Below are 16,338 nucleotides of genomic sequence, written 5' to 3'. Positions count from 1 at the left end.
CAAGAATATGATGTGATAAATGAATTTATGTTTACCATGCTCCTGTGAGAAATATCCACAAAATCAGGGTATATATCATAGTTTCTAGCTGAACCAGAAACCATGATACTAGGATTTAACAATTTATTTGAGAACTTATCCTTTCTTTGTGCTTAACCAAATCAAAATGTACCTCTGAAAAAGGCCTTTAGAGCTAAATTCATATGCTTACATTTAAATGTGGCTAGTATGGACCTCTGGAGAAGGAAATGGCAACCCACTCCAGTGTTCTTGCCTGGAGAATCCCAGGGATGGGAGAGCCTGGTTGGCTGCCGTCTATGGGGTCACACAGAGTCGGACACGACTGAAGTGACTTAGCAGCAGCAGCAGTGTGGACCTCACTTAGTTTTTTTGGTTTTCTTTTTTTCAACCTATAATTATATTGAGTGCTTAGAGCATTTGTGTGAGGACTGTCTAGCACTCTATTTGTTGAAACCTCAGGTAATTAATATGGTTCTAGCAGTGGTAGCATGTCCAAGAATTTGAGTTTGTGCCTACTATAAAGTGACCTTTAAATCTGAACCACAAGTTTACCCTGGGTATTTTGAACATACAGCTCACTCAAGGTGTTACTTAAGAAACATACTCTCTCAACTTGAAAGAGGAAATCGTTTTTATTAAGATGGTTCATAAAATAACAGTAAGTACACCAGAATTCTATAAACATACTATAACCTGGTGTCAAAATAATCACTGTATGATTCCCATATTATAGAATCCTAGGCTGTTTAGAGTCAGACAAAAACCACTTAATATAACTTCCTTCATTGTTTACATGAGGAAATTCAAGCTCAGGATGAGGAAGTGACTTGTCCAAGGTTACTTTAAGTCACAGGCAGAGCCTAGTCTAGATCCCAAGTCTTATGACCCTAAATTCAGTGTTTTGTTTATTCCAGCTTCATTACAATGATCAAGTTTAATTCTTAGATCCTTCAGTAATATTGAAGCTGTCCAATTCATTAATTCAGAAATTCACTGAGCACCTCCTTTGTGTTCTAAAATCCCATATTTGAACATGACTGATAGAGTCCTCAACATCATAGAATTTACCTTGTAACTTGAGGCAGAGCAGCAAAGATAATTACATCCCATATGAAACAAAAACCAATGAAATTACAGTGGCATGCAAACCCTTACATCATCTGGACATCAACCCAAACCCCTATTAACACCTCCTCGGCTTCCCTTTCTGGCTCACCGTGTCCTGGCCTCACTGACCTTCTCTAGTCCTCAAACATTCCAGGAATTCAGGATCTGTCCACTTGCTCATCCTCATGTAGTGCTCTTCCTCCTGTATCTACATTGCTTATTCTTCACCTTCGGAAACTCAGATGTCACCTTCTCAGTGAAGTCTTCTTGACCACACTCTTTGAAATTGTAACCTCACTGTCGAGATGAGGTTACTGCATATTCCACTTCTTTGCTTTTTTTCTCCCTAGCTCTTACTACAGTATGACAGACTTTGTGTTTGTTTTTTTCACTATCTCCTTCTAGAATATAAGCTCCATGAAGACCACAGCCATATCCCCAAGGGCCTAAAACAAGCTTATAGTAGGAGGAGGCAGTAAATAAGAGAGACTATGGGACTAACTAAAGAGAGTGCATAAGAATTCTGCTTTGAATATGTTAAGATATTAGATATTAAAGCTAAGATGTCACATAAGCCATAGGATATTTAAATCTTGAGTTGAATGACAAGATTAAGGTTGAACATTTTAGTTTATAGGTTCATATACACTATAAAATATTCCTAATTTTAGTTTATAGTTTTATATAGAATATAGAAGAAAATCTCAAATAACTTCAATCTGAATATCCTAGCATCCTAAACTAGCAGGAATTTTTCTGTGACTTTTCATCAAAACAAATTCCTAGTACATCCTGGAAAGTTGATAGTCACCTAACCTAGAAAGATAAAAACTAGTGTTTGGAATAATAGCCATGGTAGTAAATCCAAATGTCCTCAGTTATTAAAAGTCAGTTCAGTTATGTGCAATATAGAGTTAGATACTTTAGAAATATTATTAACCAACAGTGAAATTTTGCCAACCTTGTCAGGTAAGTCAGATAATTAGCTCTTCTCTTGAATTAACTGAGGTCTTACTACTGTTTTTTTTTTCCCCACAACCTAAATTGATCCTAAAAAACATGTGTGGACTCTTGAAAGTACACGTCTATAAAATGCATAGTTTTTTATACATGAGATATTAAGTCTTCTTGAGACAGAGACAGGAAAATAGTCTCATTGACAGTCTATAAAGGGGAGGAAACTGAGAGAGAAGTCACATTAAATTCACTGGTGAAGCTAAGACTTAAACTCAGGTTTTCTGATGCCCTAGCAGGTGCACTGCCGTCTTAGTGATGGGTCTTTGTGAAACTTATCTCATGGTATCATTTCTACTTCGTTGGGTTGAATTTTTTAACTGGTGTCTTGACTTCCCCTGAAAGTTCAGGCAACTTTCAGTTGTGCAGCAACTCCACCAGGTTCCCTCTTGGCATTGTCTCAAAATTCTCCTCATTCTCACTCAGAATCTTTCATAAGACTAGCTCTTAGGATAAACTTCCTCTTTGTTCCAATTGTCTGCTTTTAATTAGCTATGTAAAATCAAAGAGTGCTAAAACTGGAAAGGCCCTTAAGGAATCACGTATAGGGTAACTTCTTATTTTACATGCAAAATAAATAATAAAGAGGCACATAGGGATTGAATGGTCATTCATAGATTTATAGTTATTAAGTTATAGAATCTGTCTTTCCTATGACATCACACTTCATCTTTCATAATTCCTAAAAGAAGGGCTAAAATATGCCACATACATCTAAGGATCTCACCTATTTCAGTTTTGTTCACATTGTCAATGTACTAAAACAATTTCTTCTATTAGCCTAATTATGACTTTTCAGTGAAAAACAAAAGATGAGGTTTGTGTCAATATTATTTGTGCCTCAGAAAGAATACTATTTTTTTTCCTGTTTTTTTCTTCCTCTCCACAGCAAGTTCTCAGGAACAAATGCCAGAAAATTCAAATAGTGTTAAGGTAAGTATTTTTTCTATAGCCTCTAATTAGAATATATGAGGCCATTTGAGTATATTTTATTTTTCAAGGTCAAATCAATGACTGTGTGGTACTGTTTGAGGGGCACCAGGAAGTATTCCCCTATTTGCAATTTCTTCATGCTCAAATCTCTCCTCCAGGCTAAGACTTGTCCATGGTACCCAAGAAATCCGTCAATTCTCACCTTAGCCTTAAGCTATCATTCCTTGAATAAGTGCACAGGATAAGCCACTGTTCCTTCTTAGCACCTGAAAACAATTCCATTCCTTAACTCTGTTACCAGAGTTCCAGTGGAGGAAATCTGAGAAGGAATGCGTCACATGGCCCTTCTTAGGGCAAGTAGACCCAAGTGAGGGGTTTGGTGGAGGCAGGGAAGAAACAGAAGCTTCAAAAATGGAAGAGAGCAGGTTATAAGAAATAAATGCTGATTCCATCTATTTCTCTGCATTCCTAAGGACTGACTGCCTGAAGACAGTTTTCCAGAAGACTGAGCTATGCTCCAGTGTAAACTCAGAAAGTGTCCTGCTTCCTAATCCTTTTTAGAAACTTTCCAATGAATCCTCAAGCTAACAAATCCTCTTATGTTGTGGTTGTTTCTTGGCTCAATTTAATCCTATTTTTAAGCAAATCTCCCCAACCCCATGACAGACAATCCATTGATTATCCAGTCACTTTGCATTACCAGAGTAATTTTCAGAGTCAAATCTTACAACTCATACTTAAGATAACTTTTACCACATCTCTAAAGATGTTGGGTTAGTTCCTCACTCAACCTAATATTCATTTTTAAACTTAAACATCTGTTTGACAACCTCAGGCTTCACTTAGGCCATATTTTCCAAGTAAAATCATATGTCACTAAAATGGAGACAATCTCTAGTCCAAGGACCTGATTAACAGGCCATTCCTTGTGCCAAACTGAATTGCTGGCTAGTCTGCACCCTTTTGGCTCTTGTCCTTTTTCCTTACTTAACACTTTTCCATGGTAAAATTATGCTTAAAGTTTTTATTCAGCCCAGTTCTGAGTAAGGTAAAGTAAAGCACATTCCAATTGTGTCTCTCACTGATTAAAAACTCTCTAGACAACTACTGAGGGTACTGAAAAGCAAGTAATTCAGTAGTTTGAGGCAGGAGATCAGAACTCCAAAACCATTATGAGTTTCATGTGTTTTTTCCTCTCACATCTCCTAACATAGACCCAGGGCAGTTCAAATCCTGTAATTACATAGAGAGAATGGATAAAATAAGAAAGCTCCAAGAGAAACCATGGCCCTCGTACCAGAATTAGGAAGAAGTACCTGTGAAATGGAAAGTAGGGAAGCTCACTTTTCACTGAACACTTTTTCCCCTTCTTCTGCCCTGTGTGAAGGGAAGTTTTAGCCATGAACCTGCACAACAGTGGCAATGAAGCTGTGAGGCACTTAAGACTGAGAGAAAATATTTCTCTCTGACAAGAGGAATTAGTCTCTAGCAACATGAAGAACACTAGGGGGAAACCTGCTGTTTTTCTTTGCCTTCTTTTGTTACTTTACCCTGGACATCGATACCATCATGGGATGTATGAGACAGCCCACAGGAAGGCTAGAGCCATAGCATTATAAACATAGAGTCAGAATAGGGGACTGTTGAGAATCAGAGACACTGAAATCAAAGAGGGACATGAAAAAGGAGCCCCTCCAAATCTGTTTTTATAGTGTCTCCTGAGATGTGCATGCAAGGAACTGACTTGAGGTTCTATAGACAAAAGGCTATGAGAAATTGAACTACAGTCTTAATAGAGATACACACTAAAAAATACTGCCAAGACTCTGAAAACTAAATTTACATTGGAACCACAGTCACAGAAGACAGGGTAGGATGTGTGTTCTGAAATTTAATGGGTTAATTAACTACCTTAAAAAAAAAAAAAATCAACCCTCTACAGAGGATTTTAACAGTTCTTAGAATCATATAAATTGTTCAAAATGGTCAGGATGCAATACAATATTACTCAACATACAAAGAACTAAGACAGTGTCTATAATTTTAAAGGGAAAGGACAAAGATGCCAACTCCAACATAGGCAATATTTTTAAATTTTCAAGTAAAAACTTTAAGTGATATTAAATTTAATTAGGCTTCACTGATTTATTTTTGTTTTAATTGTCGTTATTCTAGGAGGTGAGTCAAAAAGATCAAATAGGACCCAACTAAATTTAAAAACTTTTGCACAGCAAAGGAAACCATAAATAAGACAAAAAGACAACCCTAAGAATGGAAGAAAATATTTGCAAAGCAATTGACAAAGGATTAACCTCCTTAATATACAAACATTTCATGCAGCTCAAAATCAAGGAAATAATGCAACCAAAAAATGGAAAGAAGACCTAAATAGACATTTCTCCAAAGAAGACATACAGTTGGCCAACAAACACATGAAAAGATGTTCAACATCACTAATTATTAGAGAAATGCAAATCAAATCCACGAGGTATCACCTCACACCAGTCAGAATGGCCATGATCAAAAGACACATGCACCCCAATGTTCATTGCAGCACTGTTTAAAATAGATGTGACATGGAAATAACCTAAATGTTCATCAACAGAGAGGTGGATAAAGACAATGTGGAACATATATACAGTGGAATATCACTCAGCCATATAAAGGAATGAAATTGGGTCATTTGTAGAGACATGGGTAGACCTAGAGATTGTCATACAGAGTGAAGTAAATGTGAGAGGAAAACAAATATTGTATAATATCACTTACATGTGAATTTAGAAAAATGGTACAGATGAAAATATCTGCAGAGCAGAAATAGAGACACAGATTTAGAGAACAAATTTATGGTTACCAAGGGTGGCGGGGAAGTGAGGGTTGAGATGAATTGGGAGATTTGGACTGCCGTACATACACTACTATGTATAAAATAGATGACTAATGAGAACCTACTGTATAGCACAGGGAACTCAGTGCTCTCTGGTGACCTAAATGGGGAAAATCCAAAAAAAGAGGGGATCCAGGTATAGCTGATTCACTTACTACATAGTAAAAACTAACATTGTAAAACAACTACAATAAATTTTTTTAAAGAACCTATAAATTTTTATTAAAAAGATTATGTTAACAATGTTTCATGAAGTAACAGCAGATACTCTTGAATCTAATGTAATGCTGGAAGTTCTTAGCAGAACTTAAGTTATTTTATTCACCTGAGACACATGGTAGCATCTGCTTCCTCCTAATAGAATAGGTATTATCAACTCTGATTCTCACACATTAGTCATGTGTTTTTCTTTAGTATCAATATCTGCCCCACCCTCAGGGACTTCAATTCCATGGTGGTATGGGACCCAGGGATTCATATTAAAAAAAAAAAAAAATTCATAGATAATTCTACTTTGCAGCCAATGCTGAGAATAAGTTCTTTACACAGTCTCTGCTCCATTTTATTCTTCAAGCATCCTGTTCAAAATATCTCAAACTCTGCCTCAAATCTTCTTGGAGGAACTGTGGTAGAACTCATTAATTATCTGGTGGTCTTTGCGCAAGGCATTTTGTGTTACATATATTTAGCCTTACTTTATTGACTTACTTCCTTTTTAAATTACTAGCATTCTAGAATAGCTACAGTGAAATCTTGCTACCTGTCCCAGGCTATTTCATGCCTTTCTGGGGAAATTGCTTCTTTTGCATTCAAAGATGTGATAAAGTCCTATGCAATAAAGCGAGTATCTGAGCCATGTTCCCTGCTCTAGATCCACACAGCCACTTGACTTCTCTTTGGAAACAGCTTTTCTTCCATAAAAGGAAGTTGAGTTATGGAATAAACATCTATTTCCTTCTCTTTTCTTTATTATCAGAAAATAATCTATAACTTACTACTCATTGCAATTTATCTCAAAGAGGAGGAGGGAGAGACAAAGCTGACATTTTTTTGTCTCTTATGATACCTGAGCCTTCAATTATTTGGTAGTCAAGGTTCATATCTATGATAAGGGTCAGTCCTAGGCATATAATTAGCAAAATGTATGAGTCTCAGAGAATAATTGTAACTGCAGAACACAGAAGTCATATAAAATGCTATGAGGATTTTTAGATATCTCTAGTATGTAGTATCTAACAAAAGGTTGAATCAGTACTTTGCTTTGTCTTGCAGTTTATCACCATTTTTGAAGGAAACAAGAATATTCTTCACAGTGTGAATCCCTCAAAAGAAGTCATTTCAGGTACAAAATATGTTATGCTTTTAACATTACTTCTAGAATGAGTAGTTTCTCCTTTGCAGTTTTGATGCATGTTATCAGTATGAGATTGCTATATATAAAAATACAAATGTTATATATAAATATTAAGATATTATTTCCACTTGCAGTTTACCATGCAATTCTTAAAACAAAGAGGTAATAGGTAATGGAATTAACATTGATTAGGTATCAGCTATCTTCATTTTACTAAAGAGAAAGTGAGAATAAGTTATTCAAGGTCACCCCAAGCTAGTAAGCAACAGCACTGGGGTTCAAATACAGATCTGCCAGACTTCAAAGCCTGAGCTCATTCAGCATGACCATAGCTGACATACTCAACTGATCACAGGAGCTAAGTAGGTGACAAACAAGAACAGTAGTTTGAGCAGGGGTCCATGTCATGCCCCATCTAATGAAGGGAGCTATTACTCAGGTCCAGTCATTGGCATGCTGGCTTCTTGCCAGGCCTTCTAATTCAGGTCTTAACCTTTTTCAGAAGAAAGTAGAGACAGTTTTGTGTGAAAAATCCTGGCTTTCAGATTTTATGACGTAATTTCAAAACACCTGATGAATGGGACAAAACTTGTTTATATCTCCTACACCATATAATGTTCCCCCTGCAAGTCTTAGAACCTTAATTTACAAATGAGAAAATGGAGGTAAATAACTATCGGAGGTTATACAGCCAACAAATGAAGAGCTTTTAGGGTTCAAAAACATATCTTCTTGCTTTTATCCTACATTCTGCCTTCTCTTTACACTGTGGATCCATATAGTTGCCATTGCATCCCAGAACTAGGTCCTTAGTGGTGAAAGGTTGTTGTTGAACGATAAGACGCCGGGATTCTTGGCCTCTGGAGGCGATGAATTCAATCCGGGGCCAGAGACAAGGCTGGATCGCTCAGAGCTTTTGTGTAATAAAGTTTTATTAAAGTATAAAGGAGATAGAGAAAGCTTCTGACATAGGCATCAGAAGGGGGCAATAGAGTACCCCCTCCTAGTCTTTAGCTATATGTTATATAGTCACTCACAGCCTGTTAATGAAAAGAAAGGAATGTCATAAAATTTAGAATGGCACCAGATAATTCATCCCTGGCCATAAAACGATTGACTTGAATCTTGTAGAAGGGCAGAATACCAACAAATAGTTTCATTTACATAGATTAGGGGAACAATACCTGAGTGAGCGGAACCAACTTGAAGATAGAGTCTGGGGTACATTAACATAGCTTAAGACAACATTTCCATAAGAAAAAGAAATGTACTGGTTAACTCAAGGTTTGAGAGTAGTTAGCCTCAGGTGAAACCAGGTGTCATGGCAACACAGCATTTTAAGAGAAACCTCCTTTTAAATTTGTATAGAGAAGAAAAAAATATTGCTGGTTTGTTTCTTCCTGCCGCTTAAGAGAGATAAAAATGTCTGGCACTTGCAGCCTCTTTCCTCCATTTGGAGACCCCTGGCCTTCCTGCCTGTTACCCTCTCAGTGGGTAATGACCAAAGATAGCTTATAGTTTTGTTGTAAAAAGAACTATTAATTGGTAAACACATAGTTCACTGATCACTCTGGGAATGATGCTATTAACCTAGTTCACCAGCCACCCACCAGTCTTCTATTAGAGAATATGGATTTGGGCAGTCTTTGGTGTTTATAGAAACTGCTTTACAACACTGGAACCACCCAGGATACCTTTCTGACAGTGAAGATTCCCAGACCCTCTATAGACTGGCTAAGTTAGTATCTTGAAGTAATGATGGCCAGAAATATGCATTTTTAACAAGACCACCAAGTTTTCAGAACATTAACCCTTACCTCTCCAATGAGAATTTCAGAAGCCTTGTCATAATGCCTCAGTCATGTTAGAAAAATTTTTATCTTTCCTTTTCAGAATGTACATTTTTCTCTTTCATCCATACTTCTGTCTTTTTCCTGTAGATTTTGGCTTTTTCCTTTTTAATTTTTAGATAATTTAAAAAACAACAGCATGGTAAAAATCTACACAGAGGCTTCCCAGGTGACTCAGTAGTAAAGAATCTGCCTGCCAATGCAGGAGACTCAGGAGACCTAGATTCAATCCCTGGGTTGGTAAGATCCCCTGGAGAAGGAAATGGTAACACACTCCACTATTCTTGCCTGAACAAAAAATCCCACAGACAGAAGAGTCTGGTGGGCCACAGTCTATAGGGTTGCAAAGAGTCGGACACAACTGACCAACTGGGCATGCACAAAAAACCTAAACATACTTTCTCTTATTCTTTATTCTGTTGGCTTTCTTGGACTTCCCTGGTGATTGATGATAAAGAATCTGCCTGAAGTGCAGGAGACCCAGGTTTGAACCCTGGGTCAGGAAGAGCCCTTGGAGAGCAACCCGCTCCAGTATTTCTGCCTGGAGAATTAGACGAACAGAGGAGCCTGCCAGGCTACAGTCCATGGGGTCACAAAGAGTGGGACACGACTGAGCAACTAACACTTTCACTTTTCACGTCTGACAGCTTTAAATTTGCTGTTAGCTGTGTTAGCTTTTAAGGGGCTTCCCAGGTGGGTCAGACGTAAAGAATCTGTCTGCCAGTGAAGGAGAGGCAGGAGGCCTGGATTCGATCCCTGAGTCAGAAAGATCCCCTGAAGAAGGAAATGGCAATCCATTCCAGTATTATTACCTGGGAAATCCCATGGACAGAGGTGCCTGGCAGGTTACAATACATGGGGTCACAAAAGAGTCAGACGTGACTTAGTGACTAAACAACATTTTAGCTTTAACCGTAGATCACCTTGCTAGAAAAAACAAATTAATAACTATAAAAGGTATAGTCTTGAATTCTGGCATGTCCTGGAATTAAGAAAAGATGGGCTTTTACTATTATGTGTGCTTTCATGTCCTATCACATCCTATCATAAGTTTTCATAAAAATACATAAATATTCACCTCCGTCTTTACATGTAAAATACTCATTTTTAAATTTTAATATGATATTCTCTAAGAGTCCATGCCCTGAAGAAGTGATACAGAACAATAATTCCAAATGGAAACTTTTATTATCCATACAGTCTTCTTTCACATGACAAAAAAATCACTTGAACTCAGTCAACTAAAAATTTGCCCGAAGTTGTGAAAAATAACAGCAGTTTTAATGCACTTCTGTTTTCAACTGAGCACTCTGAAATAGACAGTCTCGCTGTGTAGAGTTGAAACTTATCAGTACTCTCTATGTGAGTTTCGCTCATTAGCCTTTCTCAGAGGTTCTTCTGCTAGAAAAAGAAAGGTATTCTTTGAACACCTGATTAGAGAAGCATCAGAGTACAGCAGGCATGATGATGCCATGAGAGTCAGAAAGCTGGACCCTGTCAAAGTGTGATGGCTTTCTACTATCGTGACCATAGGCACAGTTTCTGACTTCATCAAGATTCATAACCAAAAATGGGGATATCATTCTGTTTCCTTCACAGGGGTATTAGAAGGATCAAATCAACAAAATCTTTGTGAATATTTTTTAAATCCCATAATTTATTTTATAAATGTCAATTTTTGAATTCTAAATCATTAATCCTATGGTATTACTGCCTCAACTAGAATGTCTAATAAATATCTATACTACTTTGCTTTGTCCACAGAAACTTCCAGGTCTGATGTTCCCAAACAAGGATCTAAAATGCTGGCAAAGGTATCTTCAGCTCTGTCAAAGGTGTTTTCTCGAAATATTAACACCAATATTTCCAAATCTTCCTCACCACCTCAACAGAATGAGCACTGAAGTTTTTATACCTGATATTACTCTGCTTGCTTCCCTTAGAAAATAAAATGTTTTTTAAAACATAACATAGTGTCCAATCAGATGATTCCTATAACTCTGAGCAAAAAATTAAGAGCAAGAGAAAGAGAGGCCTGAGTAGCAAAATTTTGACAATGCTTCAGATTAGAATTTTGGTATAAGGAGATGCTGAGTGCTGGTATTACATGCATGCCATGAAAATAAAGAGACAAAAAATATATCAAGTAAATCAATCAGCCCTCATTACCCACCAGAAAATGAACTTGAAATTTTTTCCTATTAAATTTTCAGAGGGTATGTTCACCAAAATAGTTAGCAAGCTGAGATAAAACTCAAGCTGAATTCTCTGACAGATATGAAACTGATTGGTTCACTATAAAAGATGTATTTGTATGTTCAAATAAGAAGTATCTCTTACCCACTACAGGTAAAATTTCATCAGTTTATAAAACACCTCACAAATAAAAATATTTAACTATTGATAAAGAACCATCAAGAAGTATAGAATCACTGTGGATAAAATATTATATATACATAAGATGACCCCTCTCCTTAAAAACCCTTTCAGACAAGGTATGTTTGTGGATAAAATACCATCAATAAACAAATTGCTGATCAGTAAATTTACTAAATTCTTTATATAGACACCTTATAGGAACACAGCTCTCAACATTCTATTTGTAAGAACATAAAAAGTACAGAGGAAAACTTAACAAGATGGGTCACTAGTACAGTGATAAAGGAAATTTTTTAAAAGCAGTTAACTTGCTACTTTGTGATATGGATCCAAATGTATTCAGCATGTTTGCTTCTGGGTTCTAAAAGTCTTTTTTAAAAGATCCAAAAGGTGGACCAAACAATAAAGAATGTCAGTCATCACCATTAGCTATCCCAGTGCTGACTCATACATTTTAAGAAAATGTGATATCTTCTCTTTTCTCTATATAATATTCTTGACAGTAGCCAGCATTAAAGCAGAAACATCTGAGAAAATTTTGTTTTACACAATTGGATTTCCTTTAATAAATTTAGTCAGTGAGGCTATGACAGATAGTTCCAGAGGAAAAAATGTAATTATAAAGAATTTTTATATTCCAGTGATGATGAAGATACTCAATTCATCATTTATTCTATTTATAATAATTTCTTATAAGTTATTTGATCTCAAAGATCATACAAAATCATGTACACTATAGATGTAGATCTTTTAAAAAATGATAGTTGATAAGAAATGATTGGCAGTCCAGATGAAAACTATTTTCAGGAGAACTAATTCTACCAGTGTGCATAAATTGACAGTTGAGTGTATCCTTATAAATGTCATCCAAACAAACCACTGATTGTCCCCTACTTTAGAAATCCCATGCTTTCAGGTTGTCTTTTAACATAAAAAAGTTTTACTGTAAATTGTTATTAATCAAAGCTCTCATCCATGTTTTCAAAAGTTGATAAGGAAATAAGCAAATCTTTAGCAAATCTGATTCAAAGACACTCTGATTCACATACTTCTCTAATTAAAGATTTAACATGTAAGAGTAATGTACTCTCTGATAAGTTTTTAATGATAAAAGAAATTTCCAATTTTCTCCAACTGAGGCAGAAAAAGAAGCATAAAGTTCAAAATTCTTGAAGCTGTCAAAATTATGAAAAAAGTGATTTAAATTATTCATAAATTTAAGTTCTAGGAAAAACCTTAATCCAGAAAAGTTTTTATTACATGTCATGTGTTGAATAAACTTTGTAGCTGTTTAGCTAATATTAGAAAAGATGCTAAAAATATCAAGGACTGAGTTGAAGGAAATGCATATTACCTGATAAAATCTGTAGTAGTTTAAGTTTCTATAAATAATGAACTTTTGATACTGAAAAATATTTTTTAAATCCATAAAGCTTGGGAATAATTTCTCAGGTTTTTTATTCCATTTCTGCTGTACTAATACAGAGGTTGGCAAATCTTTTACATAAAGGGCTAGATAGTGAGCATCATACTTTTGGAGGGTATAATGGTCTCTGTCAGAACTATTACATTATGCCTTTCTAGCACAGAAGCAACCATAGTTAATGTATGAACAAGTGAATATGGCTGGAAATTCAGTTTATGAAAAGTAAAATTTGAATTTTAAAATGTTTGCATCACAAAACGTCTTTTGTTTTTTTCAGTGATTAAACAAATTATAAAACCATCCTTAATTCACAGATTTCACAAAACGAGATGGTAGGCCAGGTATGTCCCATGGTGGTAGTTTCCTGACTCAGGTACTGTGAAAATTTGGGACCCATAAATTAACTGAGTTTGATATTAAAGGTACTAGTACTAATCAAAGATGCTTTGATATTAAAAATAGTCCTAAAAACAATGAATTTGGGGAGTTCTCTGGAAGTCCAGTAGTTAGGACTTGGTACTTTCATTGCTGTGGTCCAGGTTCAGTCCCTGGTAGGAGAACTAAAATCCCACGATCATGCAGTGTGGCCAAACAAGCAATGAAATTTTACTAAGGAAGTTTAAAAATATATTACAAAAAATTAATACATAAGGTTCAAATATTCACTTTTTTGTAATTTGATTATTGAATACATTTCTGAAAAGGCACATGTACGTTCTGCCACAAGCCACCTTGAATTAGAAAAAGAAAGTTACATCAAGATTAAATTTGAAGTTGAATTTTCAGTAAAAATTTGTTCTTACCTTAGAAATAGCAAATCAAAATGGATCCAGACATATTTTCAGAACACTTCGTAGTCACATTTGTGAAAACCTCTCAACATCAGTCTAGATTGCAGCTCAAAGTTCCCAACCCCCTACAGAAATAACTGACAAGCAAAAACAGTCAAACCCAACTTTTCAGAACTTCGTGAAAGTTAAATGTTTACAGTAACTAATCAAACACTGAATCAAGAAAAAGGTAACTGGAAAATGGTAGCAAAAATGTATGCTGTTTTTACTTATCCTTGCTCATTCTCTCCCCAGCACAGTGGCAGTCCTAAAAGAAAGAAACTTGCATTCCTTGTGTGTAAGTCCTTGGACCCTGCTTCTGGAAGGAGCAGAGCAGACTTCATTGGAAAATTGTTGTGTTTGTCTGTTACAAACTATCTGGGAGCTGCATGAAATAGTGGCAAAGCACTTGTTCCCAGTCCATCCTAACTGGGAACTCAGAGCAGAAAATCAATAGACATCACTCAGAAAAACTGCAAGCCAAGCTAACAACTCACAGATGCTTAGGGGGTAAAATATGAAGGAGACATAAAACAGATACCAAAATCCGAGGAACAAAAGTTAATGTAGTTTCATTAAGAAATTAAGACATTCAGAAGCATCTATAACAGGAATACAGAAAGCCATGCACATGCCAACAGCAAAACTCATGCTCAGAAAAGATATGAAACACCTTAGGCTTTCACTTCAAGCCAATCATTAGGCTAACTAAGCCTAGCTAAGTGTTTTAAGTAGTTCCCCTCATAGATCCTGCAAAGACTAGGATGTGTGCTTTTTAGCTTCTGGTATTCAAGGAACCTCTGTTGAAACTCTAGCTTAACACAAGGAACAGACTTCAGTGACCACACGAAGACAAGAAATACATCCTTTGAAACTATAGTTTAAGAAATTCACTAAACAAATGGGCTACTATAGCCTTCAACAATCAAAGACAAACAAACAAACAAAAAAAACATGGAAAAGATGGAGACCTGATTTCCAGGGTTACCACGTTATGAATCACAAGTTTCCAGTTTTCAACAACAACAAAATCAACCCCCCAAAATCCCACAAGGAATACAAAGAAATAGGGAAACATATCCCCTGTAGAAGAACAAAATAAACATTAAGAAACCTTCCCTCAGGAAGCCCAAACTTTGGCGTAATATATAAAGATCATAGAACAATTATACTGCTGCTGCTGCTAAGTCACTTCAGTCGTGTCCGACTCTGTGCGAGCCCATAGACGGCAGCCCACCAGGCTCCCCCGTCCCTGGGATTCTCCAGGCAAGAACACTGGAGTGGGTAGCCATTTCCTTCTCCAGTGCATCAAAGTGAAAAGTGAAAGTGAAGTCGCTCAGTAGCGTCCGACTCTTAGCGACCCCATGGACTGCACCCTATCAGGCTCCTCGGTCCATGGGATTTTCCAGGCAAGAGTACTGGAGTGGGATGCCATTGCCTTCTCTGACAATTATACTAAATATGCTCAAAAAGCCAAAGGAAAACCTGGACAAAGACTGAAGGAAATCAGGAAAACAATGCTTGAACTAAATGAGTGTATCAATAAAAAAGTAAAAATTATAAAACAGACTCCAACAGCCACCGTGGAAAAGTATGACAGCTCCTGAAGAAGTGAAACATAGAATTGCCACATATTCCATTAATTCCACTTCTAGGTATATACCCAAAGAATTGAAACCAGGGATTCAAATACTTACAGACAAGTTAATAGCAGCATGATTTACAATAGTCAAAGGTGAAAACATCTAAATATTTATCAATAGGTGAAGAGATAAGCAAGATACAGTATAAACATACAATAAAATATTATTCAGCTTTGAAAAGGAATAAAGTTCTGATATACACTACAACAATGATGAGCCTTGAAAGCATTACACTAAGTTAAATTAACCAGACTCAAAAAAGGTTAATGTATTGTTCCACTTATCTGAGCTACACAGAAGCAGAAAATTTATAGAGAAAAGTTGAACAGATTTTAACAGGAACTGGAAAGAGTGTGGATTGGGAAGTTACTGCTTAATGGGTACAGAATTTCTTTCTGGGATGATGAAAAAATTCTAGAAATGGAGAGAGGTAATGTTTGCAGAACACTGTAAATGTACTTAATGTCACTGAATTACACTGAAAATAAGTAAAAGGGTAAATTTTGTTATATTTTACCATAATAATAAATAAATAGCATATAAAAAAAATGGAACATAGATTCTGGAGATGAAAAGCACAATAATGAAAATGGAAAATTCACTAGACGGGTTCAACATAAGACTAAAAATATAAAAGAAATAATAAGGTAAACTTGAAGATAGAAAGATTAAAATTATTCAGTCTAAAGAACAGGAAAAAAATGAAAAATAAACAGAGCCTAAAGAACATATATGAGATAAGAACCTATGTGATACTGTCAAGCAGACCAAAATATGCATTATGTGAATACAGGAAGGAAAAGAGAAAAAGAAAGAATATTTGAATAAATAATGGCCAGAAACATTCCAAATTTATTGAAATTCATGAATCTACAAATGTAAGCTCCAAAACTG

General features: G+C 36.0%; 1 protein-coding gene across 1 annotated transcript in view; it reads left to right on the top strand.

Moving 5' to 3' along the window:
- Window positions 1–11,070, top strand: part of FSIP2 (fibrous sheath interacting protein 2) — a 138,880-nt gene extending 127,810 nt beyond the window's left edge. Inside the window, exons 21-23 of the mRNA XM_061135004.1 lie at window positions 3,032–3,075; window positions 7,235–7,304; window positions 10,931–11,070. Coding sequence (XP_060990987.1) covers window positions 3,032–3,075; window positions 7,235–7,304; window positions 10,931–11,070 — 254 coding nt within the window. The remainder of the gene's footprint in view (window positions 1–3,031; window positions 3,076–7,234; window positions 7,305–10,930) is intronic.
- The last annotated feature ends 5,268 nt before the right edge of the window (window positions 11,071–16,338 follow it).

Source organism: Dama dama, chromosome 33 (assembly GCF_033118175.1).
Source record: "Dama dama isolate Ldn47 chromosome 33, ASM3311817v1, whole genome shotgun sequence".
NCBI classification, from domain to species: Eukaryota; Metazoa; Chordata; class Mammalia; order Artiodactyla; family Cervidae; genus Dama; species Dama dama.
The sequence above is the reverse complement of the archived record's forward strand: the minus strand, read 5'-3'. Positions and strand labels throughout refer to the sequence as shown.